Source organism: Anolis carolinensis, chromosome 4 (genome assembly GCF_035594765.1).
Source record: "Anolis carolinensis isolate JA03-04 chromosome 4, rAnoCar3.1.pri, whole genome shotgun sequence".
Classification (NCBI taxonomy): Eukaryota; Metazoa; Chordata; class Lepidosauria; order Squamata; family Dactyloidae; genus Anolis; species Anolis carolinensis.
The window spans coordinates 146372469-146400309 of record NC_085844.1 but is presented as its reverse complement, the minus strand read 5'-3'; the positions used below and the strand labels follow the sequence as shown (position 1 = coordinate 146400309).

Here is a 27841-nt window from a genome sequence, read left to right as displayed (position 1 = left end):
CCAGCCTTGGAATACTCTTGACCCAGCTGCCTCCTCAAGTGAGGCTCTAGGGGCCCTTCCAGACAGCCATATAACCCAGAATATCAAGGCAGAAAATCCCACAATCTCTGCTTGAACTGGGTTATCTGAATCCACACTGTCGTATAGTCTAGTTCAAAGTAGAAAATGTGGGATTCTATTCGGCTGTGTGGAAGGGGCCGAAGTGATGAGTGGGAAATCCCTTTCCCCCCTGCAGTATGCTTGCAGTCTGCAAAACATTGGTCCAGTGCTCTCTGGGCCTATTCCATTGTTAAATAGCTCTTATAGAAGTTCTTCCTAATGTTTACATCTTTAAATGTAATTTGAACCCACTGGTTCATATTCTAGTCTCTGGAGCTGCAGAAAGCAAGATTGTTCCTTCTTCTACATCATGACATCCCTCCAGATATATCAGATATCACCTCCAGATATATCAGATATTTCTCTTCCAAGCTAAATGTACTCCCACCCTCTCATCATAATTCCTAATAAGGCTTGGTTTCAAGATCTTTAATCTCCTTGGTCACTGCTCTTCTCAGTGTGTTCTGGCGTGTCAACATCCTTCTAAAAAAGTAGTGTCCCGAACTGGACGCAGTATTCTGGTGAAGTCTGGCTATGGCAGAATGGAGTGATACTACTGCTTCTCTCAATATGGACTCTATACTCTGCTGGATACCCTTTCTGTAGCATGTGCATCTTACCCACTTTCTTCTCTTTTTACCCAAGAACTCAGACTATTTTCCAGTGCCAGAGCCACCTGCACACAAATAAGTTGTTGCCTTACGATTAAAAGGGAGTTTACATTTGCATTATTTTGATAACTGAACCCATAGGATAGTGGGTGGTTTGTTCATGAAAGTAGCTGAAAATCTGATTTTAACCAAACCCAATACAAAGAGTGAAGTAAAGTGTGTGATAGATGCTTCATCCTAGGCACAAATTTAATCAAGAAACCCATGGATGACTACTTACATCAGGGTAGTCTGAATTGGTTCAGTGTCACAAAGTAATATTGGGAAGGTTTTACTTTTAGAAACCTGGTAAGGTGTTACTTTTTCTGCATCTTTTTTTTAAATTGTAGAATTCTTCGGTGAGTCACACAAATCGGCTTGACAAGCAAAATGTAACGGCAGTTTGGATTGCGCCTCCTGGTGTGGGACAAGTTGTATTCAGGTATGGACATAGGTATTTGTTCTCATGGTTCATATGAACAACAATCCAGGGCTCTATATGACACAGTGATATAGGGGTTCAACTGCTTGGTTATTCCTGTTTGCAGAATAAATGTCTAAACAAACCACATAAAAAAGAAAAAAAAGAAAACATACAGTAGAGTCTCACTTATCCAACGTTCTGGATTATCCAACGCATTTTTGTAGTCAATGTTTTCAATACATTGTGATATTTTGGTGCTAAATTTGTAAATACAGTAATTACTACATAGCATTACTGTGTATTGAATTACTTTTTCTGCCAAATTTGTTGTCTAACATGATGTTTTGGTGCTTCATTTGTAAAATCATAACCTAATTTGATGTTTAATAGGCTTTTCCTTAATGCCTCCTTATTATCCAACGTATTCGCTTATCCAACATTCTGCCGGCCCGTTTATGTTGGATAAGTGAGACTCTACTGTATATCAAATCAGATAATCCACATTATGAGTCCACACTGCACATAATCCAGTTCAAAGCAAATAATGTGGATTTTATATGGCAGTGTAGAACAGGAGAGGGGAGAAACCTGGTGGATATTTTTTTTAAATCACTTATGTGCTGAATTTCATATGTGAACATGCAAATCTGCTTATATTTATATTAAGATATTTGCATGTGCGCATAATCACATTTGGTGCATAACTGAATGTTTTGTTTTGTTTTTAAACCTTCCGTTGGATATCCCCCATCTGTCTTCCATCTTGTTCCCATACAGAGGAAGCCTGTGAGAATGGCAGGGGGCCCAATCCTGGGACTAACAGGTTTGTGTGTCAGGTCCCAGGAATTTTTAACCCCCATTTAAAACTTGCATTTTTGTGCATCTGGAAGCCCCCTGAGTCTATACTGCTGTAAGATCCAGTTCAAAGCAGACAATCTGGATTTTATATGGCAGTGTAGATGGGGCCTATATCGAGCCTCAGGCTGCAGTAAATGGCTTGCATGTTATGTATTGTTTGATATAGATATAGATACATTACTCAGATGTGATATTTTACAGGAAAGTTATAAGAATGTGATGTGGAAGTATTGATTAGTTGTACTTGGCCAATGACACCAAAATGTACATTTCAATGGTCTTTCTCTCCTCCCTCTCTAGAGCAACAGTTGTACAGAATTTTACAACATTCTGGTCTGAGGTTCAAAGCCACTTGCTTGTATCTTCCGGCGCATCATTTGTTTCAGTAAGTTTTCATAGGATACTCTATTTTTTTAAAATTGAAATATATAATAATACATAACATTTGAATTAAAATGCTTTTAGCGTGAAATTATATATACTTGGGGCGCTTCCAGACTTGACAGAAATGGAAGGCCCGGGTCTAATGGGGTTACAAATTAATTCTGGATAAAGCAGGCTTTCTCCCAAATTAATTCATTTTACTTGAGTTGTCATTTGAACACCGCAGGTAAAAGCCCAATAGGCCCCACATTTTGGGGCCCATCTTGAAGTGCCCCTTGGATAAACAATCCATGAGCAACATGTTGCTCTTGGGCATTGTTGGCATAGCTCACAAATCTCACCTGAGTTGGTGATGCTATTCTACTGCTACTGTTAGGAGCACTGGAACACTAGTATACTTTTGGCAATATACAGTACAACCCCCATAAGTTTGTGACTGATACCCATGGTTTCACCTATCAGCATCTGACAAAATATACCACCTCTAAGAATTTTGTGGGTGTTCCAGGTAATTCTATGATATGAACTGGAGGATCTTAAAAAATTCCTAGTAAAGATAGGAATTTTCTAGGTCCTCCAGGTGACTCTGAAAACTTTTAGCAGAAGTCATTCATTTCAGTAGAGGTTCACTATTATTCACTATTATTATTTCTGTTTCCACATAAGTTCAAGTTTTAAATAATGTTTGCACATTGCTGTTCAGTTGAAAGAAAGTCCAAATACAGGCAGTCCCCAAGTTGAATCTGTATGAAAGTTGAAACAGCTACATTTTTAAGTGTAACTCTAGCCATACATACATATATATACACACACACACATACACACACACATATATTCTTTAGCTTTAGCTAGCATAGGGAAGGATTAACATCCATGTGGTGTTTATTTTGCTGTCTGTGGGTCCTGTCAGACAGGCCCTATATCCCAGGATCTGATCACAGGTTTTTTGTTTATCTCAGATTATCTAGCTGTGCGGGATCATATAGTCCAGTTTAAAGCAGAAAACCTGGGATCAGATCCTGGGATATAGGACCTATCTGGAAGGGCCCTGAGTTCCTGTTCAGAAGATTAGACCTCACTTTCTGTCCCTGTATTAATTGGATTTTGAAAAATGTGGCTTGTTGTAGAAACAAGGATTGGTGATAAATCTTCAGTTGACACCCCCTTTGCCCATGACAACTCTTCTTCCAGGAGTGAATTTCCCTTCCACTTCCATTTCTCACACTTCCTGTTGTATCACCCCATTCTTAACTATGAGTTGTTTGTAAGTCAGATGTTTGTAACTTGGGGACTGCCTGTAGTTGGTGGGGGCTTCTGCCAACACCTGTTTTCTATATCTTTCCACTCCTGTTCCTCCATTATAACCTCCATTGATCTGTACAATTATCAGTTTGGAATCCCATATGATAATTGATGTAGCCTTGAAGATGAATCCATGGTGAGAAATGTTGATGTGCCAACTGTCATTTTCCATGTCAATTTTTTTCTCTAACTAGTGGTGTTCTGTGTCTTTTCTAGACATTACCCAGCTTCACACAGAGTACCAGTTCTTCTGCAACAGTAAGTGTTTGCTTTCTATATCTCATTTAATACATAGTTTATGGCTCCACTTGCCCATGGAGAAGCATCTTCTATATGGTTACAGTGGGGACAATAACTATTGTGACAGGTAATTTTTTCGTGTCAGATGTGACTTGAGAAACTGCAAGTTGTTTCTGGTGTGAGAGAATTTGCCACCTGCAAGGACGTTGCCCAGGGGACCCCCAGATGTTTTGATGTTTTTACCATCCTTGTGGAGGCTTCTCTCATGTCTCCGCATAACCTACTGTCATGGTCAGTAGGTGGTTTAGATTGTATCAAAATCAGATTTGTTAGTGGAAAACATCCACCTCCCAGAATAATGTGGAGTTTATAGTTTGGGGAGGTACTAGAGTTCTTTTCCTAAGAAAATTATTTTCTGAAGAAAACTACATATCTGAGGATCCTATACAATGGAACAATGACAGTTAAGATAGAACCACAGTGCAATAATTATGTAGTGTGACAAAGTATAAGAATCCTGTAACAGAAGTGATTTGAGGATTCCTGTAACAAATGAATATAGTGACAGGAATGAAGGAACTTGAGGGCATATATATATACATGTCTTGAATAATTTCATTTTCATTACAGGTCTCTACAGAAGAAGGGTGTGGTACAAATAAATTCTGTTTCAGTAACCCTGAGGGGTGCAGTCCGCAAGATCCGAACTGTTACTTCATGTCATCTGAAGCATTAGGGACTTCTGTATTCAAATTTGAAATGAGTGGTTCATCAGATGGCTATGTAGCTATTGGTTTCTCTGATGACACAATTATGGTGAGACATTGAAGTGTTTCCTTTATTGTTTATTTTTAAAAATTATATTCAAAACATCTATTAAAGAAATAATAACGTCAAAGTTGACTTACTATCAATATGGTTAAATATGACATGGCAAAATTTGGAAGTAAGAGGCAGAACATTATGCTGTTTTGTTTTTAATTTTTTCTGTGTGTACAAAGGACATTGCTATCATTGCAATTCCTCAACCAAATATTAGTGGATGTGTGGAAACGTATGTTTTAAAGTAGATAGAAAAATATTATACATAGTGTACTAATGTGGTGAGTAAGAATTTCTGGAGACTGGCTTATGGTGGTGTTTTTATTTTTTTCCAGGGGAATGATGACATCTATAATTGTGTTAGAAATGACACAGATCATATAGAAGTTCAACATGCCTTCTCAACTGGACGTACTAGACCTAGCCCTTTACCTCTGGTACTAAACATGTCTTCTTGCTGTTAGAACTTTTAAAAGCATGACAGATGTTATGTAGAGCTAAAAATATGTGCTTTGTCCCTAACCAGAAGGGATGAAGGGAAGGGTAGTGCTTTTCATACTTGATCTGCATGGTATATTTATTAAAAATTGGCAAAAATCTAGTATTGCATTTCTTTTCCAGTGATAACATCATGAAACATGTGTAACATTTTATTCTATAGAAAGTGTTTATTGTTTTGTCTATGATCTGGTAACATGCAGATACTTTAATAGATTTGAATAATTCTATTAGATTGCTGTCAGTAAATATTATTTCATTCATATGTGTATGTATAATGAACATGGCCAGAGCGGTAGTTATAAATAGTTGTGTTTCTAGGGTGAAGTGGAAATTCTATCAACATCCTTTAACAATGGTATCATCAAGTGTTCTTTCATTTCAAGAAATGTTATATCAACACAGCCAAGAAATGCTGGCAGTTTATACTACATATTTTTGGCTTTTGGACCATCGTCAGCTGGTGAGTTCTGTTTAGAACAAGAATTGAGAAGTTTTGGGCCTCTGAATGTTTTTTATGACAATTCTCATAATCTATTACCATTGGCAATGCTGACTGGTACCTTGGATATATACAATGTAGAATTAATAGTTTGACATCACTTTAACTGCCACAGTTTTTAGCTTTCTCTGTCCAAGAGTTCTGCTATCTCACCAAACTACAGATCCCAGGGTGCCATAGCCTTGAGGCATTGATTCTACAGTGTAGATGCACCTCTTGGGAAACTGGAGTTCCAAACATCTGCTTCAAAACATGTATTCTGTTATTATGCTGATAGTCTCAGATTGTTTGCAATATGAATGTTGGCCATCAAAACATAAGACGTTAAGAACCCCAGCCCTAGGTCATGGTTTTAGTTGGACTGCAATTCCCATCAGCCAAAGGTTGTGTACATTGAATCATCAAAAAGCAACGATATCCCTATCTCAGGCACCTATGCAGACAGTTTTGGATTAGGGAGTATTTCTGATATTGGAATTCTGGATAAGGGGTGCTTCAATTCTATTAACACCTTGCTCTTCCTATTTTATTAACACATTTCTCTTCCTATTTTGTTTGTTTGTTTGTTTAAAAAAAACCTTCAAGGCCAGATACGGAAGCATACTAGGAGACCTTTCATTACGGATCAGAAGGTGAACATTTCCAGCTTCCAGTCACTAGGAGGTACCTCTTCTACACCCTCGATTATTAAAGCTCATGGTAAGTCACTTTATAAAAACACAATATCTACAAAAAGTGCTTCTTTCTACAAGTTGATTCCAACAATTCCTTCTTTCTACATTATGTTTGCAGTATCATAGTAAGGAATGCTTACACGTAGGTCTTGGTCTTACAAACATATTCCATACATTTTTGAAGTGAGTCTAGATTATGTGGGAAGACAGAAGTGTTTTGGTTTACTTCTTTTGCTGTTCCCTCCTTCAAGGACTGTCCTTGATCAGCTAAAACCATTGTACACCTTTTGATAGTTTACAATTACTCATGGTTTTGGTGTTGTTGTTGTCGTTTTGTCTTTTAATATGAAATGGGCTCAAAGGAAATTGCCAGGGAGCCTATAATTTAACTATTTTTTGAAAGCTCATGTTGTTACTTCAGGAACTGGTGTCCAAGTTGGGATGTGCTCTTTTTGCACATCCTTTTTTTGTTTATATTGTGACTTTTATATGTTGCATACTGATATAGTTTTAATTCTCCTGATCTCACTTAAGTTGCTTTGTGAGTCTTTTTGGCACAAACAGTGAGATAAAAAAATACTTTATGTACTTTAAAAATAATTTTGGTTTTAATGTTGTACCTTCTGTGTTTATTTGTACTTTCTTCCGAGCCGCCACATTTCTTCTGAACTGCCATGAATGTTAGTTTTGGGGGGAAATTAATAATTAATAATAATAATTAATAATAATAATAATAATAATAATAATAATAATAATAATAATAATAATAATAAGTAAAACCATATTCAATGAGCCCATGTAATAAGTGGGCCTACTGTACCCATGTATTTCAAATAGCCTGCAAAGGTACATTAAGTTAATCTTGGAAATACCCTTGGTTTGAAGTCTTTTGTTGCTTGACTTCTCATGCCTTTGCTTTGGTTTTGTAAGGTGCTCTCATGCTGATTGCTTGGATGACCACAGGGAGTGTAGGAATGATATTCGCCAGGTACCTGAAGAAGTCCATCAAAAAAACTCTTCTGGGTAAAGACATTTGGTTTCAGGTATGTGTGTTTATAGATCAGTGTAAGCTTTGAATGGCAGGAAATGTAAATTGGCAACGTTTAACAGTTTTAATGGAAATGTGATCACACATGCCATTTGTTTCTGAATAATGACTACAGATGATTTACATAACCTTAAAGTAAACAATGAAGCCATTGAAATAGTTTAAGATTTCCCATACTTTGCTTCAGCCATTAATCAAGTGAAGACTGCAGTCAAGAAGTCAGAATAAGACCAGGATTTGGAAGAGTGGATTCGATTCCAGTTAACCACAAAGAGTCCAGGAGTCAGCGTAAATCAGAGAGAACAATTTGTGGCCATCCAGAGTTATTGGATTGCAACTCCCATGAGCCCTAGCCAGAATAGCAGGTGTATATACGACCACTTTTGGTGTGAATATCTCATGCCAGTTTTTGGAGATAATGAGTCTTTTGGAGATTCCCAAGGAGCCAGAAGACAAATCCCAGACTACTTCCAGTGGTTGGGCTGGGAGGACAACAGAATTTCCAAGAGTTCCCGAAATAAGTGCTTTCTATTTTGTCTCAGGCCCCTTCTACACTGCCATGTAATCCAGACTAACAAAACAGATAATCCACAGTCTACAGTGTCATGTAACCCAGTTCAAAGCAGATAATCTGGATTTTATATGGCAGCGTAAAAGGGGCCTCTGCCTTCCAACATGATTTTTAAATATTGCTTTTAAAGAGGAGGAGTGCAGTGGCATAATACAAATGTAATCCTACAAAGTATTAATGTCCAGAGAAATCATAGGGTTCAGGAAAGAAAATAAAGAATAAATATACCAACATTTAAAGAATCATGTACAAAAGTAGAAGCAGGCAAAGTTTTAGTTCATGAAAAAAGGCGTAGGGGAAAAAGTGTTGTGGTATGTGTTCATCTTTCTAATCTGAACAGGGAGTGACTTGTAAAATTGCAGCTGACTGGTTTTGTTTTGTTTTATATTTATTTTTTTGAAAAATTATAGAGCAGGAAGTGGTGCAAATGGTATTGTCATACTTTAAGTGTAATTAATAGAACACTGGAACAAATGCCACTGGAACACAAATGCAGTTATGATATGAAAGGGTGCATTTTCATTCTACAACCTTTCCAAGTACAGAAGTTGTTTTTAAATGGAAAGATTTAGGAGCCCCCAGTGGCGCAGTGGGCTAAAACCCTGTGCCAGCAGAACTGATGACTTGAAGGTTGGGTTGCTGACCTGAAGGTTGCCGGTTCGAATCCAACCCGCGGATGAGCTCTCTCTATCAGCTCCAGCTCCATGCGAGAACATGAAAGACGCCTCCCACAAGGATGGTAAAAACATCAAAAACACCCGAGCGTCCTGTGCCGTCGCGCCTGGGGCTGTACTCTTAGTGAAAGAGGCATGGACGTGACATCTTTCCCCAGGGGATTGCTTCTTGCCCTCCTTTAGGGAAACTGGAACTCCCAAGGACCAAAACACTGTAGTTAACTCAAAAACTGGGTTTATTCTTCACAAAGGGGGTAAAAGAAAATATACATTACAGTCTTTGGTTGTTTAAGTCCATGAAGCTTGTCCAGATCCCTCTCTCTCTGGCTGTGAATGCCGGAGCAAACTCAGCCTCAGTCCAATGACCTATATCTGAAGACAAGAGTCTTCCTCTGTTGCCAAAGGACTGATGTGAAGGCGCTTGAGACTCCTCAACGTTGTTCAGGTTGGCCCTGAACATGAAGTGTGAGTCCCAAGGGTAAGAACCTCAGAATTGGTGCTGAGAGGTAACTTTTGAAGGGCTTTCAGAGCCAAGCCTCTCTTTCACGTCCATCCAATATAGAGCTTGCTGGTGGAATGAAAAGGAGGAAACACAGTCCTACTCCAGGAAGAGGTGGAGCCAAACAGTTTTGCTGAGTGAGCAATATAACAGGTACAAACAACATTGATTGACAGATATAAATAACCAATCCAACTACATTTACAGGGTAAGGGCAAAATCAGGCATGATACAACAATTCAAATCTTGAAACTTATAGTTTGACATATAGATGGCGCCACTCGCGCCGTCACACTCCCGGCCTAGATTTCCGGACTTTCGGAAATCTAAACAAAATGGAGTTAAATACCTTTAACTCTAATAACTCTAAGACTGTATGTCTTGTGAAAATAACATAACCATGTCGCTAATAGGCCTGTCAAACAAAGAAACCTTTTCGTTAGAGACGACTTTAACCTGGGCCTTGCACACTCTATTGTCAGAGCTAGGATATAATTTTGACACAATACCCTTAGCCCATTGGTATCTAGGAGCATCTTTGATTAAGTAACACCAAATCCCCAACCTTTACGATCATTAACAAACCAAAACCCATAGTTTCTTAGGGCAGACTCTGTAATTGACCTTCCTTGGTGTTTGACTTTTGTGTGGAAATGCTGTGTCAACAGCAGAGCTATGTGGCTATGGTGTGGCAAAATAAAAGGATTTTTAACACAGGATCTAATCTTTGCTCTTTTTAGTCTACCTCCAACCCTAAGGAGACCCTCATTGTCCAGGAAGGGGTTCAAGTCCTTTAAACAACTATTTTTGGGCAAGGATACTTTTCTTTCTAGACAAGCTATTTCTTCTAAAAAACACTGTCTTTGAGTGGATCTCAGGATGACTGTTGAGGCTTTTGAAAGATCTTGGGGCTGAATTGCACCACTGTTTTTTGTAGTGATGTAATGTATGAGCCTGGCAATGGCTGCCTGAAGTCTAGTCCATTTTGAAAATCTTTCAAACTTGGCTGGATTTAAACCTTGCCTTGATAAGTCTTGGCCATCGATGGTAGATTTGCAGGACTGAATTTCTGGCAACTCAGTGTCTTTGAGCACGGAAATGCTTTCTGGAAAGGAAGGATTTTGAAGACATTTGGGTCCAGTGATCCAGGATGACTTGGACAACTTTGCGGCTGATGTTCCTCGGGATGTCACATCTGCCGGATTTTCTGAAGTGGATATGTAATGCCACTGCTCTTCTCCCTCCACACACACGCTGGCTGGTTCAGCGTAGTTGCTTCTGAAGAGGTCTTCCACAAACTGGGTGATCTGGGTCTTTACCTTCGGATCTTTTAGCATCCTTCTTCTTAAGGACAGGAGACGATGAAGGGCAACATCTCTGTTGTTGGGTAGAGATGGTCTTTCCGGCTTGAAAGGTAAAGGTGCTATCCAATTACCTTCAGAGACTTGAGTGACTTGGCTGTTCATCATCTCAAGGAACTTCTGATCATTTTTAGAGAAGGCTGTTTGCTCATCTCTCTCTGTGACTTCAAAGATGGGAGAGTAATCGGGCATTACTCCCTGGCAGCAAACTGAGATGTGGCTGGCACATCCTTGCATTAGTGAAGGCCTTTTAGTGACAGGCTGGAACATCTTGTTCAGGCAGACTGGGCCTAACACCGTCCATCCTAAAGGCAACTGCTGGGCCATAGGTGATCCCTTAGGACCTTCAATCTGGTTGCTAACACGGAACAGTGTGGGACAATCTGCACCGATAAGCATGACGATGTCTGTTTCCAAGTCCAAAGCTGGAATTAGATCTTGAATACCTTTGAGATGAGGATGGGCTTGTACCACCTCCTTCGTGGCTATCTGTTCTTTGTTCCTGGGAATCAGGCTGCATTCTATAAGGTCAGGAAGATCGTACCTGACCTTTTGTCCAACAGGCGAGATTTTGAACTTTGTTGCAACTCTGCCATTCATCTTATTCTTTCCAGAACAAGTGGATATGGTGTAATCTATCGTCTCGGTATGAAGGTTGAACATGTTGAAGAACTCTGGGGTTGCAAGAGATGCGTCACTTTGGGCATCCAAGGCGACGTAGACCCTTTTCTTATTCCATGGCTGCTTGTCTGGATACACCTCTGCCAGGCAGATTGGGTGGCAAATCCTGGGCTTGTGGCTATTTTGACAAAGCTTGGTGCAGGCAACCGCAGGAGCCTTGAGGGCTACCTGAGGTTCTGTAGGCTTTTGGTCTTCTTTGGTTTCTTCTTTGGCAGGAGAATTTGACTTTGCTTTGAATTGAGGGGAATCGAAGTTGTGCATTGCAGAGCAATGCTTGATGCTGTTGCAGTGTTGGCATTTAACCTTTTCTTTGCAGTCTTTGGAGAAGTGAATAGTGGCGCTGCAGCATCTAAAGCACACCTTGGCCTTTTGAACTATTTGGGGTCGTTCTTTGTAAGGCTTCTTTGCGAACTCTCTGCATTCAGCTAGGCTGTGTGGCCTTTGATGAATGGGACAGGATATGCTGTTGTTGCTGACTGGTTGAGCAGAAGCTGCAGGAGTTGTGTCTGTCATCTTGACACTTAGGTTCCTTCTAAGATCTTTGCCCTGGGCTTTGTCTTCTTTGGAGGTCTTTTCAGGCTTTAGGTCTTGGTACAAAGCGAGAAGACCTGTTTGAGGGTCATTCCTCTCACGGGCTGCTCTAGTGACGAAATCCACCAAAAAGGTGAAGGGCGGGTATACATTTGCATTCTCCTCTTTGTACTTGAACACCTGTTTCCCCCAAGCTTCTCGAAGAGGAAAAGGAAGTTTGCAGAGAATGGCACTCTGTGACGTGTGCTGGTCCAGACATGCTAAACCTGGCAGCTCTGGATTTCCTTTGGCTGAAGCTAGCTCTAGTAAAAGATCACTAAAGTCCCAAAGCTGTTTGCAATCTTTCATCTTCAGTGATGGGAACCTGTTGAGTCGATCCATGAGGGACGCTTCTATCTCAGTGCTCGCACCGAAGCGCTGGTCCAAGCGAGACCACGCTGTGGACAAAGCTCTTTGGGGGTCTGCTACATGAGCAGCATAAAGTCTTTTTACTTGCTCGGCTGAGCTGGGTCCAAGCCACGCCATAAGAAGGGACAGTTCTTCATCCGCTTCTAGCTTGAAATCTCGAATGGCCCTCATGAAGGTGATTTTCCACAGAAGGTAGTCATCTGGTTGGTCAGTGAATTTCTGGACGCCTTTGTCTCTGATGTCTCTTCTTGGATTTCTCAAGAGGGAACCCAATTGAGACTCCAGTGTGTAAGGGTACATCTGAGGAGTGTGATGTGGCCCGACGAAGTCAATGTTCTTCGGTTGAACACATCTTGTCTCGATGGTAGGCGATGCTGGGTTCAGCAGATTGCTGGCAGGCAGCACCTCTGAAGCCTTCATCTTCAGCGATGGGAGAATTGACTTGGTATGCAGGGATGAATGTGGTGGTTCACTCCCGGCCATGCCTTGCCAATCTGAATGGACATCTGGATGTTGTTGAAAGACGTCATCCTTTTGTTCCCAAGTAGACAAGTGGTATCTCTGAGGCCTAAGTACAGGAATGGACTCTGACAGAGATGGCACTCTCCCGGCCGTGCTTTGCTGTACTTCTGAGGAATGGGCTGGCCTTGAAGTTGCGAACACTGGAACAGGTGAGCGATCTTCAAGGTGGCAAAAGGAGATATGACTCTGCACTACAGGTGATTCCAGTTGCAGATGTGCTGAAACCTTTGCTGTAGGCTCTTGTGTTGGCAGGAAACTAAGGTTTTCTTGTGTTAGTTCCTGTGATAGGGCTTTGGCTAGAATGTTAGCTCTGACTATCTTTTGTGCTGTGTCTCTTTTTACTTGAAGCAGATCTAGATCCCGTTGCAGCTCATCTTGCTTGGCTTCAGCCATTGCAAGCTCTATTTCTCTCTGGGCTCTGGCCTGTGCTAGGCCAGCTTCTTGTTGGGCCCTAGCCTGCGCTAGGTCAGCTTCTTGTTGGGCCCTAGCCTGTGCTAGGTCAGCTTCTTGTTGGGCCCTAGCCTGCGCTAGATCAGCTTCTTGTTGGGCCCTAGCCTGCGCTAGATCAGCTTCTTGCTGGGCCCTAGCCTGAGCTAGAAGCAGTTTCTGCTTGGCTTTAGCCTGTTGAAGGAGGAGTTCCTCTTCATTGAAGGCAAAGTCTTGCCTAGCCATTTCTGCAGACGCCTCTGCTTCTAAAACCTCTTTTCTAATTTTCAAACGGACAGCCTCTCTGTTGTAGTGGGCTGCTTTGGAAGAAGTACTGATGAATGAGTGTGTGGATTGGGAGGAACTGCTATGCCTAGATGAATGCTTGGATTTAAGGCTAGCATTAGATGGAATCTTGAGCAGACTGGATCTAAGGCTTACACATGGGGAGCCTTGAACCCTTTCTTCTGCACCTTCTACAAGGGGGGATTTGACCCTTGTTTGCAAAATCTCATTGCTATGACTTGCCATTATGTAATTCAAAAGGAAACTTATCCCAAATTTCAAACAGTACAAAATGCAATACTAATTAACTATACAATTAAAGGCACACAAAAGGGCAATGCAATATTTTAAACAAGACAATTAAAACAGCTGCTTAACTGAGAAGTTAAGCCTGGGCTTTCATAAACTTGCAGCAGGCTTTGAAGAAAATGGCAGGAACTGCAGAAGGTTGGAATTTATTGCTTTGCAAACTGGTTTCTGGAAGAGGCTTGGTTGCTGTAAAGGCTGGCTTCTGGAGAAATGTATCTACTTTGCAGAAACCTGGATTTTGCTGCAGTTGCAAGAGCTGGATGTATCAATTTGCTGGTGGCTTGAGATGCAAAAGAGCGGGAAAGCTTGTAAATGTCTCAATTTTGCAAAGGCTAGGCTTCTAGCAAATGTATCCACTTTGCAGAAGGCTTGAACTTGCTGCAGCTACAAGAGCTGAATGTAGCAATTTGCTGGTGGCTTGAGATGCAAAAAGAGCGGGAAAGCTTGCAAATGTCTCAATTTTGTGAAGGCTGGGCTTCCCTCTGGAGGCAAAGGCAGGCTTCTTTTGACTTCTTTATCTTTAGGAGACTATGGGCTTGGCAAATTCAAGGCCCTTCCTGGCTCCTTCTTTTCCCTTCTTAGCACTTCTGGAAGGCTTCTTTCAGCAGTTCTGGAAAAGAAGGCTCCTCTCTCAGTACTTCTGGAAAAGAAGGCTTCTCTCAGCACTGCTGGAAAAGAAGGGTCCTCTCAGCACTGTGCCGTCGCGCCTGGGGCTGTACTCTTAGTGAAAGAGGCATGGACGTGACATCTTTCCCCAGGGGATTGCTTCTTGCCCTCCTTTAGGGAAACTGGAACTCCCAAGGACCAAAACACTGTAGTTAACTCAAAAACTGGGTTTATTCTTCACAAAGGGGGTAAAAGAAAATATACATTACAGTCTTTGGTTGTTTAAGTCCATGAAGCTTGTCCAGATCCCTCTCTCTCTGGCTGTGAATGCCGGAGCAAACTCAGCCTCAGTCCAATGACCTATATCTGAAGACAAGAGTCTTCCTCTGTTGCCAAAGGACTGATGTGAAGGCGCTTGAGACTCCTCAACGTTGTTCAGGTTGGCCCTGAACATGAAGTGTGAGTCCCAAGGGTAAGAACCTCAGAATTGGTGCTGAGAGGTAACTTTTGAAGGGCTTTCAGAGCCAAGCCTCTCTTTCACGTCCATCCAATATAGAGCTTGCTGGTGGAATGAAAAGGAGGAAACACAGTCCTACTCCAGGAAGAGGTGGAGCCAAACAGTTTTGCTGAGTGAGCAATATAACAGGTACAAACAACATTGATTGACAGATATAAATAACCAATCCAACTACATTTACAGGGTAAGGGCAAAATCAGGCATGATACAACAATTCAAATCTTGAAACTTATAGTTTGACATATAGATGGCGCCACTCGCGCCGTCACACGTCCCCTGTGCAACGTCCTTGCAGATCGCCAATTCTCTCACACCAGAACCGACTTGCAGTTTCTCACGTTGCTCCTGACACAAAAAATTGGAACAACTTGAAACAACCTACTGCTGTGAAAAGCACCAATGTTGCAAGAGCTTTTATTTTTAATGTTAATTATTGTTATATACTATATCAAAATTATATTAAAAACAATTTACAAATTCCATCTGTGGTGTTTTCTTTTCTCTAAGGTTATGTTTTGTATTCCATTTTTATACATATCTCTTGATTTCAGAGGAATTTGTTTCCATGTAAAGGACTATATTTCTATTTGCTTTGCAAAATGTTGTGCTCCAGTAGCCATTCTGTGCGGCATGACATAAGTACAGTATTCTCTGTGTTTCTTAGGTGTATGTGTTTTCTCATTGGTTTTAGATAAAAAAGACGTCATATCTATATTAGTTAACCCCCTTTTTTTTAGATTTTTTGTGTATTTATAATAGTATTTTTTGTTTAATAAAATATGTTGGTCTCTGCCACTCACAGAGGGTTTTATACATTCCTTCTTGCAGGTGATAGTAAATCTTTTTTAAAGGGAATATTTTTTCAATATTTATGAGAAAGACTGCATGAAGCACTGAAATTGAAATATAGAACAGATGGGAACACGGGAAGACCCAGAGATATTGTCTAGATCAAATACAAAATATAATTTTAATAGCTGTGACAAAATATTTTTATATAGACAACAAATAGATGAGGCAGATAGAAATATTTCATATAATCCAATTAAATCTCTGATTTCTTTTTCCTTAGATACATTCTTTCATCATGTTGCTAACTGTGGTGACAACATCAATTGCTTTCATACTGATCTTTACAGCAGTAAAAGGATGGAGTTATGTAAGTTACACCTTTTGTTTTTATTTACAGAAGCTTCTAAGCCCTTGGTGAAACGTTAATTTAAATTGAGGGTTCCTTTTAAAATGGGGATCAAAGTACCACCCACCCTCTAAATAGAAATTGTGTAGTCAAAGCTGTTATGTATCCATACTCAAATACAAAGCAAACTCTTCTAGTCCACATGTTTTGATTTGGCAACTGTGGATATATTTACATTATAACTGTGATGGCTAAATGCCATGGAATCATGGGAGCTGTAGTTTTACAAGGTCTTCAGCCTTCTCCACCAAAGTGTGCAGGTGCTTTACCAAACTACAGTTCCTAGGATTTCATAGTATTGAACCATGGCAGCTAAAGTGATGTCAAGCTGTACCATTCCTACAGTGTAGATGTAGCTTGGAATCCACATGAGACTCCTAGATAGTAATTTTGTTGGAAATAGCAGCCTTCTACAAGCCTCCTATACTAGTGATTTGTTATGTATATAATTGAGATTGCTTACTATATTGTATGTATATATCGGTATGCATTTTTTTCCTTAACTCTATGTTATTTGAGGTTGTGGGAGGGACTACAGACCATGTGACCAGACCTGGGACTATTCAGATTAAGACTCCATTTTATAAACCAGTCATTATGCATTAAAAGTTAGTTCAGTACAGTACTATGCATCAGAAGAGAGTGTTAGTCTGTATGCAACAGAGAAGAAACTGAAACAGAATGCTTAAAGCAGTGTGGTTCAACCTTTAGTTATCTGAGGGCCAATCAAACTTTAGTATAGGAATATGAGGGCCAGAGACATTCCAGAAACAAAACAAATTACATATTGTATTCAAAAACCTTTTATTTATTTATTTTATTAAAAGAGGTTTAATATACTAGGGCGATACATATGCACACTTCCGCAAGCAAAAATATGTTGAAACATTATTGTTGGTATGTAAATAATAAGACATATGTTCACTCTGTTTAAATAAGAAGAAATGTACATGTGTATATAAAGATGGTGAAGAGAATGATACTTTTTTCCGATATATCTCAGGATTTAAAAGAAATAGAATATTGCAAGTGTTACTAGGAATTGTCAGAAAACAGTTCTGGAATGCAATCTGTATTGGTTTGTAATCTATAGTGATTGGAAATAGCATCTTTTAAATGAAGTGACTACAATTGTATTAACAAAATGCAAATTAAGAACTTTTCTCTTTCACAGGATGCAGGCGCTCATGCTGTTATCGGGTGTATTGTCATGATCCTTTCATTCTTTCAACCAGTGATAGCATTTTTTCGACCTTCTCTTCAAAATAATCGGTCTGTAAATCTAATTATTTTAGTAGAATATAATATGTACAGTAGAGTCTCACTTATCCAACACTCGCTTATCCAACGTTCTGGATTATCCAACGCATTTTTGTAGTCAATGTTTTCAATATATCGTGATATTTTGGTGCTAAATTTGTAAATACAGTAATTACTACATAGCATTACTGCGTACTGAACTACTTTTTCTGTCAAATTTGTTGTATAACATGATGTTTTGGTGCTTAATTTGTAAAATCATAACCTAATTTGATGTTTAATAAGCTTTTCCTTAATCTCTCCTTATTATCCAACATATTCGCTTATCCAACATTCTGCCGACCCGTTTACGTTGGATAAGCGAGACTCTACTGTACCTACTGTGTTGCTGTGAAATGTCTGTTGAATTAGGATCTGTTCACACCACCCAGTTACAGTTCTATGATTCCAGTTTTACTGCCAAGGGCACATTCTGTGGGAGCCTGGGGCTTTGGTGAGGCACTAGATCCCTCTGGTTGAGAATTCGAAATAGCATCTCTAAATTGTAGATTCAAGAATTTTATAGAATGGAACCACAGCAATTAAAGTGGAATACAATGCTACAAATGTGTAGTGTGAAAGAATCTAACAGCAGTATTTTATTTCTATTGTTAGTAAAGATGCTCTAGATCAGGGGTCCTCAAACTAAGGCTCACGTGCTGTATGCAGCCCTCTAAGATCATTATCCGGTCCCCATTCTAAACTTTAGACTTAGGGTCACCCTAAATCGGAAATGAATATCCACAGTTGTCAAATCAAAAACATGTGAACTAGAAGATACACCACATAGTCCTAAACACTTGAGAACTGCCTGATGTGTGATCCAATACAACAGCCAGCATGGTGATCTTGTTTGCTGTGTACTAATCTTGTTGTGTATATAATAATAATAATAATAATAATAATAATAATAATAATAATAATAATAATAATAATAATAATTTGTTTATATATAAATAGACCACAAAGCATAAGAATAATTATTTAATTTGTCAACGATTGATAGCATACTTCAACAGGTGTATTCAGAAGTAAGACCTATTGAATTGAGTGTAATTTCTTCACAGATAAGAGCGTGGAGAACTATGACCTGAAAAGGATTTTATCTGTTTTGCTAGATACCCAGTGTGCATCTTATAATTATCTTTGCTAGATACCCAGTGTGCATGTTACCACTGGAGTGCAGTGTTGAGCTTGCATCAGAAAATGTCACTTGTCCTCACACAAGACAGCTCATAGGCAAGACTCACTAAGGCTGGATCTACACTGTCCTATATCCCAGGATCTGATCCCAGATTATCCACTTTGAACTGGATTATATGAGTCTACATTACCAGATAATCTGGGAGAAGCAGATACTTGCCCTTTCTACACTGCCATATAAAATCCAGATTATCTGCTTTGAACTGGATTATATTGCAGTGTAGACTCATATAATCCAGTTCAAAGCAGATAATCAATACCAACTCTTATAGTCAAGGATAATGAGGATTATGTGAACTGCACCTGATGAGTAGCCTAATTTTTTTACAGAAAAATATAGAAAAACAAATCCAATGTACACTACTTTACACACAGAAAAGGAAACTCCTCTATAGGTCAGAGTTCCCTCTAAGACAACATCATTTTCCCTACAGTTGCTAATGTTAAAGACTTTTAGGAAGCCCACAATAATGACATAGCCTTTTGCTGCAATTGATCCCAGCAAACAGTACTTAGTGTGACATACTGCCGCTGAACATGATGACTGAATGGGATAATAGCAGTGTAGTTGCTATGTCATTTCCAGACACTCAGAATCCTTCAGACAGCATGGCCATTGGGGATTGTAATCTTTAAAAGTATCTTAGCCACATTCTGGTCGTTTCACCCTTTGCAGCCTTAGATGTGGCTATAAAAGAAGAAATCGCTATCTATCAAAACAGTTCAGGAATTTCACAACTTGTAGCTCTGTGGCACAATGTGACAGTCTTTGATTCTTGACTACATGGTCTATCACTATGTGTGCTGGGTGTTATTCTCTAGCTTCTATGTGTCAAACTAAATATTAAGCAGAATTTGTACTCCCTGCAATTACAAATTTTTCTTGCCATAAAACGATTTCCTTGGAGATACGCACACTTCCGCAAGCATATTTGCAAATTAAAGCCGTTTTTACCCTGCATTTATTTGTCACAAAATGCAGATTGCTGGATGGAAATTATGTAGGCAAGGAAGAAGTGTACTATGATCAAACAATGTCTTTTGCTACCTGAGGAAATAATTCTTCAAAAAAACCCCACTTGATATATTGTCTAGTTTGATGCTAAATTGTTTATTGACTGCTACTACCAGTGAGTAAACCACGGTTTGTATGGAATGTGTTAGGGGGGAGATGGGCATGTATGTTTACAAATATGAACAGACACGTGCAGCTCTGCCCTCACCACCATTGAACTTTGGATGTAATACTGAGGTCTCTTCTACATTGCCATATAAAATACAGATTATCTACTTTCAAGTGGATTATATGACAGTGCAGATTCATATAATCCAGTTCAAAGCACATAATGTGGATTATCTACTTTAGTAATCTGGATTATATGGCCGTGTAGAAGAGGCCTGAGAGCCAAAAAAATGTGTAGAACTGCTCTGTTATGGAGAGAGTATGTTGGAAACAGTAGGCATGACACTAGAGCTCTGAACCAACTAATGTTTACAATTTAAAGTAATCTAACCCACTGTTTTGCATTGCACCCACAGGAGGTTTGTTTTTAATTGGTTTCACATGCTAAATGCATTAGTCATCAAAGTTTTGGCAGGTAAGTGGATGAATATTTCTATTTCAACTTAAAAGTGTGATACTCAGTTTCCACTGAGAAACACAGACTCGAAATTTGGGATGTAATCTACAACAAAACCAGGTAGTTGCTGTGGAAGGGCAACACCCTTTTCCTAAGTACACACTTAGAAACTCTGGTAGTTGGTAGAAACTTGGAACAGAACAAGCAACTAATATACATAAGAAAGATTCAATGTGGTGTGCCTTTCAAGTACGTGTGTCTAGAATCAGGTTACAAGGAGTAAATGATGCTCGTAGTTCTGCATTGCACACTGAAGCCCAAGCCCAAGTAGTTTATATTTGTCCAGTGACAAAAAAACCAGAAAGGGCTCTATATAATACACACAGAACTAGAAAATGCATACCAATACTATGGATTTACACTAGTCTAGCATTATTTTTTCTCTCTCTAACATCATGGAAGTTACAATTATGTGGACTGGGAAAGGATCTCTTAGAAAACTGCCATTATTTTTTCCAGCTAAAATTCCCAGAAATCTTTATTGGAGTAGCAGGGAATTGTTGGCCTGCCATATTTTTGGATTAAAGTTATTTTAATGCCTTAGGTCCTGCTTAAGAAGAAAGGCAGGATGTAAATAATATGAATGAATACACACATTTGCCATTTGACATATTGGTTGAAATGTATAGGAGTCCTAGTCCAAAATATCTGGAGGACCATAGATTCTCAACGACTGTTTAATGGGGACTTAAACCCATCTATATATTTATAGTAAAGGAATCTCAGGGCCCATCCAGACAGTACCTTTATCCCAGGAGTGCCCACTTCAAAATGGAGGGTGGCCAAACAATATCCCCTGAAAATGCAGGAGATATCACTACAAAATTATAACCGCAAAATTGTCAGTTGTGGGAATATCTTAGTTCTGGCCAGAAAATGCAGATATTCAAATCTCTGTATGTCCCTACACTCAGAATATACAGGATTTTTTATGTTGGTTTGTTCCCGGGTTATACATGTTGGCTCCTGATTTGTTGCATCCTAAAAATATGACAATAGTTGACTAGAGGGCAAAAACTTTATCCTGGCAAGAGAAACTTCATCCTCCACACGTTTAATGAAATTTGGTAGACACAAACAAAGATATTGCCATGTAATCAACTTTCCCCATGTTTTTATGATAAAAGCAATGAGAAACAGACATGTTTATCAGGGAATGCTGTGGATGTAGCCTACCTGGATTTCAGTAAGGCCTTTGACAAAGTCCCCCATGACCTTCTGGCAAACAAACTAGTAAAATGTGGGCTAGACAAAACTACGGTTAGGTGGATCTGTAATTGGCTAAGCGAACGAACCCAAAGGGTGCTCACCAATGCGTCGTCTTCATCATGGAAAGAAGTGACAAGTGGAGTGCCGCAGGGTTCCGTCCTGGGCCCGGTTCTGTTCAACATCTTTATTAACGACTTAGACGAAGGGTTAGAAGGCACGATCATCAAGTTTGCAGACGACACCAAACTGGGAGGGATAGCTAACACTCCAGAAGACAGGAGCAGAATTCAAAATGATCTTGACAGATTAGAGAGATGGGCCGAAACTAACAAAATGAAGTTCAACAGGGACAAATGCAAGATACTTCACTTCGGCAGAAAAAATGGAAATCAAAGATACAGAATGGGGGACGCCTGGCTCGACAGCAGTGTGTGCGAAAAAGTCCTTGGAGTCCTCGTGGACAACAAGTTAAGCATGAGCCTACAATGTGATGCGGCAGCTAAAAAAGCCAACGGGATTCTGGCCTGCATCAATAGGGGACTAGCGTCTAGATCCAGGGAAGTCATGCTCCCCCTCTATTCTGCCTTGGTCAGGCCACACCTGGAATACTGTGTCCAATTCTGGGCACCGCAGATGAAGGGAGATGTTGACAAGCTGGAAAGCGTCCAGAGGAGGGCGACTAAAATGATTAAGGGTCTGGAGAACAAGCCCTATGAGGAGCGGCTTAAAGAGCTTGGCATGTTTAGCCTGCAGAAGAGAAGGCTAAGAGGAGACATGATAGCCATGTACAAATACGTGAAGGGAAGTCATAGGGAGGAGGGAGCAAGCTTGTTTTCTGCTGCCCTGCAGACTAGGACGCGGAACAATGGCTTCAAACTACAGGAAAGGAGATTCCACCTGAACATCAGGAAAAACTTCCTCACTGTGAGGGCTGTTCGACAGTGGAACTTTCTCCCCCGGACTGTGGTGGAGGCTCCTTCTTTTAAGCAAAGGCTTTTAAGCAAAGGCTGGATGGCCATCTGTCGGGGGTGCTTTGAATGCGATTTCCTGCTTCTTAGCGGGGCGTTGGACTAGATGGCCCATGAGGTCTCTTCCAACTCTACTATTCTATGATTCTATGATTCTAAGCCCAGGAGCATCATACTGTTGTTCCCAGGCACAAGTGCATGGCCCAACCTTTCTGCACAGATGGCCACGCAGGCTCTATAACCCAGAACGGAACTTATACAATGATTCACATATTTGCATATTCCCATCTTAAGTTTTTTTAAAAATATATATTGAAATTTCCTGCGGTGACCATCTTGGGGGCTGCAAAATCCCAGGACAAAGCAACAAGTGTGAACGACAGAGGCAGAAATCCCAGGACCAACAGGTCTGTATGTGAACCTCTTCTCAGGTCCCAGGTTATTTTGCCCCTGAGTAAAACCTGAGATTTGGTACTGTCTGAAACCGCCCTCAGTTTCCATTTGGAATGTTAGGATGTGTTAGATCAGTAAAAATATTCATAAAGCAGTTCAGTGACTGCATGATTGAAATTATCCCCAGATTTTTGTTTTAGTTATGAGATATCCCTCACAGCTTGTTATTCTAAAGCTTGGAGTAATGACTATAGCACCATGAAACTATCTGTCATCCAAATCCTGATGATTTGCCATGATTTCTCTCTCTGTTTTCTTTAGTTGCTGCCATATTTCTGGGCCTGCAAATGCTCAGCAATACTTCTAACCAGTGGATGGTGAAAACAATGGGAGGCTTTGTAGGCTGGGAGGCTCTAATAGCCATTACACTGGATGTAAACGATTGGTTGAAAAAGAAAGGTAATGCTTGGTTTGAATCCACAAATATATACCCAAGTTTTTTGTTTGTGTTTTTAACAAAGCCAAGGAGTAATGTTGCATCACTGTCTTGTTTTGTCGTTTACTTTTTCCAGAAATCTACGCAGATCCACAGCCAAAGGTAACCCTTTTTGTTGCTGTAGTTGTAGGGACTTTATATTGTGAAGTTTTCAGATGGTGAAGCCTTACCATAGGCAGTAATTTTCTTCCACTTTAAGTATTGAGTGCTCTTCCACACAGCCATATAACCCAGAATATCAAGGCAGATAATCCAGAATATCTGCTTTGAACTGGATTATCAGAGGCCCCTTCCACACAGCTGTATAAAATCCCACAGTATCTGCTTTGAACTGGGTTATATGTCAGTTTTGGGGTATTACAGGATTTTTTTTAATGTCAGGGTTGATTTGAGAAACTGCAAGTTGCTTCTGGTGTGAGAGAATTGGCTGTCTGCAAGAATGTTGCTCAGGGGATGCCCAGATGTTTGGTGTTTTACCATGCTGTGGGAGGCTTCTCTAATGTCCCCATGTGGGGAGCTAGAGCTGACAAACGGGAGCTCACCACACTCCCCGGATTTGAACTGCCAACCTTTTGGTCAGCAGTTCTGTTGGCACAAGGGTTTAACCCACTGCGTCACCAGGGGCTCCTGTGGATTATCTGCCTTGATATTCTGGGTTCTATGCTGTGTGGAAGGGCCCTGAGTCCACACTGCCATATAGTCCAGTTCAATGTGGATTTTATACAACTGTGTGGAAGGGGCATAAGTCAAATCTCCATTGACTGTTCACACTTCCACAGGTTTAGTGGGGTTATTTTGGAGGGAGGGAATTGGGGGGCCCTTCTAAATATGCTCTCTCTCTTTCCACACAGTATGCATAACTAGTCAAGTTACCCCCTTTCCTGATTTTTCTTGTTCTTTCAACAGAAAACGACAGGATTATATAATGTCTGCAGTCTTGTTTTGACTCAGTTAATTATCTCTTTTTTTCTCTTTCCTTTTCTCTGTCTGTCTGTCTCTTTGCATTTTAAAACTCCAGATGATTCTTTGCTTGATTTGGTTCTAGTTTGGTTCTTTGTTTTAAAATAGTACTTCTATCATTTGGTGGAACTTGTACACTTCTGTAAATGGGCACAAAGAAATATTTTAGTAGAACACGTGAGTGACAACACCCACATTTCTAGGGATCATTTGTCATGCATTTCTTTCTTACTCCCTACTTTTTTCTCCCTCCACTTTCATCACCTCTGCTCCTCTCTTTGCTTTCCTCAACTTCTCTCTCTTTTGCCACTTAGCCTTGTTCTTCTTTGTTTTTGTTTTAAACACCCTCTCCTTAATGTTTGAAATGGGTACTGAAATGCAACTGATAGGACAAGGGTTGTATCTCGAGCCTTCTCTTCCACCATGTAGGCAACTCAGGGAGCAAATTCTGATTCTCATTTAATTAGTTATTTGTTTATTTAATTAAAATAGCTAGTTTGTTGTTTTACTGCAAGGGGTAGGGAAGATATGTTTGTGGGGTTTTCTGTCTTGTATGCCAAGACAACTTGACTGGTTGCAGCCTGAGTTGGGTGGTAGAAGAGGGTTGTTTGTTTGTCTGCTGCCAGAGGTGGGTGAGTCACCTCTGGCAGTAAGCAAACAAACAACCCTCCCAAAAATTATTGTAGAAGGTTTGGATTTTATATGTGTTTACATATATGTGTTTTTCTTTTCTTTTCTAGATGAAAAGCGAACTATTACTACTGCTGATATATCTTTGTGGCAACTTGGCATTTTTAATAGCTCTGCTTGTAGGTATTGGAATGTCTTAAAACACGCTTCCTCTTCAATGGAAAGCTAAAAACTGTTCCTACTCTTTGCTACCTACATCACGAAAAACAAGACTGTCACAAAGTTTGCTTTCATCACTGCCATTGCCGCTTGAGTATCTCGGCTTTTTCTTTGTAGCAGAATGCTATGCAGAAGATTATCTGATAATGATTCTAAGAAAACCTGATTAAAACATAGATCCAAGGAGGACAGATCAAAGTGCAAATCAAGCTAGATATATATATATATATATATATATATATATATATATATATATAGTAAAGGTAAAGGTTTCCCTTGACGTTAAGTCCAGTCATGTCTGACTCTGGGGGTTGGTGCTCATCTCCATTTCTAAGCCGAAGAGCCGGCGTTGTCCGTAGACACCTCCAAGGTCATGTGGCCAGCATGACTGCATGGAGCGCCGTTACCTTCCCGCCGGAGCGATACCTATTGATCTACTCACATTACCATGCTTTCGAACTGCTAGGCTGGCAGAAGCTGGAGCTAACGGGCGCTCACTCAGCTCCTTTTGGTCTGCAAGTTCAGCAGCTCAGTGCTTTAACACACTTCGTCATATGCATATACATATTTGATATACATGATAGACATTTCCACAAACATTGCATAATCCACAGATCCTAAATAAGAGTAAGGAAAACTGGTATTTTTTTGTAATAATACAATCATTATTATCAATTGATTTTTTTAAAAAAGCTGAGTGTGTGCTTTTGAAAGTGGGTGATCAGGACAACATAGGGATTATTTTGGGGCAGCATACTTGTTAGTGGGGCTCCTCAACTCCCTATTGTTCAAATGTCTCCCTGTCTGAACTGAACTCCGTGATCTAAATAGATGGGGGGAGTGTATCCCTGCTAATTTTGCCTGGCCTCTCTGGCTTTTGATGCCATTGACCATCGTACTTTTCTGGAGCCTCTCTCTGGGATATGGTTTTTAAGGTACTATTTGGTACAATTTCAAGGCATTATATGCTTCAAATCAGCTCAATCTTTTTTAAACACACTTTATGGAATAGCTTTGGTCTTTATTGGAGGGGCAGACACAGAAGATAGTGCTGAAGGACTCTTGTTTTGTGTCTTAGCTGTTAAAATTGGAAGTTTCCCAGGATTCTTTTTTTTTTTTTTTTTGGTCCTCATGCTATTTATCAGCTAGATGAAACTTACGGGAGAGGTCATGTTCAGTTTTGGGGTGTGGTGTCACCAGTATACTGATGCCACCCAACTTTTCCATCTGATTCCACCAACCTTACCACTTTATGGTTGCCCATCTACTACCTCAGCTTCCTCCTTTGGCATTGTTATCTTGCTCCTCCTCACTACTTACGCAAATCAGCCGGCATAATATTAATGGCTCTTCCTTGCCCTGCTTTGCCTGTATTGCTGTTACTAGTCCAGCCTGCTTCTCTACAATGACCAAGCAGACATGTATGTGTTTTCATGCACTCCAGGATCTCCTGGAAGAGTGAGGTTATCTAGAGCTTTTTCAGCCTGGATTCAGGCCTGGTTGCAGGTTAAAGACAGCTTTGGTTGTTCTGGTCAATGACCTATGTAGGGAACCTCTCTCTGGGATGGGAATTTGGGGAATTACAGGGTGTTTCTCTCTTTGTAACCTTTCCCTGATCTCAGTATGCATGTGCCATGTAAAGGAAAAGAAAAGGAGACAATTTAAAGATGAGGAAAAAGTTTGCCCATTTCAAACCTAGCAAATGGCAGAATAGAACCAAACAACATTCGCTATATAGGCAGTATTATATAGATTATGTGAAAATGTTGAGAATTAACTCTCCAATTTGTAATAATTAAAATGCAACACTTCCTTAGTGACAGATTTTTATTATTATTCTTATACCAAGTTTTTTTATTTCCTTTTTGATTTTATACAATTACATGTGATTTTTGTACCTGTTGAAATAAAGTATCATAGACAATATTCTCTCTTGCAAATGCCTTATTCCATGCACAGTTTCTATATACAGTGAGTATCATTTTTCATGTCTCGGCAGCTTCTGTGAACAAATAACTCAAAAGGTCAACAGGTTAGCTCAGGTTTGATTAAGGTTGCCAGACTGAAAGTGAGAGGGTTTCTGTAGCTTTAATGAAGGTACCAAAAAGGGGATTTTGGTAGGCGTGGTGTATCACACAACTAGGTGCTGTCAACATGAGCTATCTTATCCAAACATCTTATTCAACTTTGTAAATGTGGCAATCGTAACTCATGGTGTTCTTGTTTGCTTGCAGTACAATTCTTGAGGCTTTAATCCTTTTCAAAAAAAAGCCTTGACTTTGATCCCATAGTTTTACAGAAAGACCAGAATCAGAATCAGAATCAGGTGTCAAGCAGGGATGTGTTATTGCCCCTACCTTATTTTCCATCTTCATCGCTATGATACTTCACCTTATTGATGGGAAGCTTCCCACCGGAGTGGAAATCATCTATCGGATAGGTGGCAAGCTATTTAACCTCAGCAGGCTGAAAGCTAAAACCAAGGTCACCAGAACATCTATTATAGCACTCCAATATGCCGATGACAACATAGTCTGTGTGCATTCAGAAGAAGACCTACAAGCCACGCTAAACACCTTCGCAGAAGCATACGAGAAGCTCGGCCTCTCATTGAACATCGAGAAAACCAAAGTGCTCTTCCAACAGGCACCAACTAACCCCTCTGCAATGCCAGGAATACAGCTTAATGGTGTAACATTAGAAAACGTTGACCACTTCCGCTACCTTGGCAGCAA

The 27841-nt window shown here is 40.0% G+C and overlaps 1 protein-coding gene across 2 annotated transcripts in view; it reads left to right on the top strand.

The window, feature by feature from the left end:
- The window catches only part of LOC103278642 (putative ferric-chelate reductase 1), a 56359-nt gene extending 31030 nt beyond the window's left edge, over positions 1–25329 (top strand). The window contains exons 4-17 of one of the 2 annotated variants that reach the window (XM_062979555.1): positions 1100–1191; positions 2332–2416; positions 3934–3975; positions 4588–4773; positions 5115–5216; positions 5599–5740; positions 6365–6478; positions 7384–7496; positions 15964–16050; positions 17264–17361; positions 20131–20189; positions 23123–23260; positions 23374–23399; positions 24998–25329. In XM_062979555.1, coding sequence (XP_062835625.1) covers positions 1100–1191; positions 2332–2416; positions 3934–3975; positions 4588–4773; positions 5115–5216; positions 5599–5740; positions 6365–6478; positions 7384–7496; positions 15964–16050; positions 17264–17361; positions 20131–20189; positions 23123–23260; positions 23374–23399; positions 24998–25087 — 1374 coding nt within the window. In that variant the 3' untranslated portion in view covers positions 25088–25329. The remainder of the gene's footprint in view (positions 1–1099; positions 1192–2331; positions 2417–3933; positions 3976–4587; positions 4774–5114; positions 5217–5598; positions 5741–6364; positions 6479–7383; positions 7497–15963; positions 16051–17263; positions 17362–20130; positions 20190–23122; positions 23261–23373; positions 23400–24997) is intronic. The other variant, XM_062979556.1, reaches the window with a different exon arrangement.
- The last annotated feature ends 2512 nt before the right edge of the window (positions 25330–27841 follow it).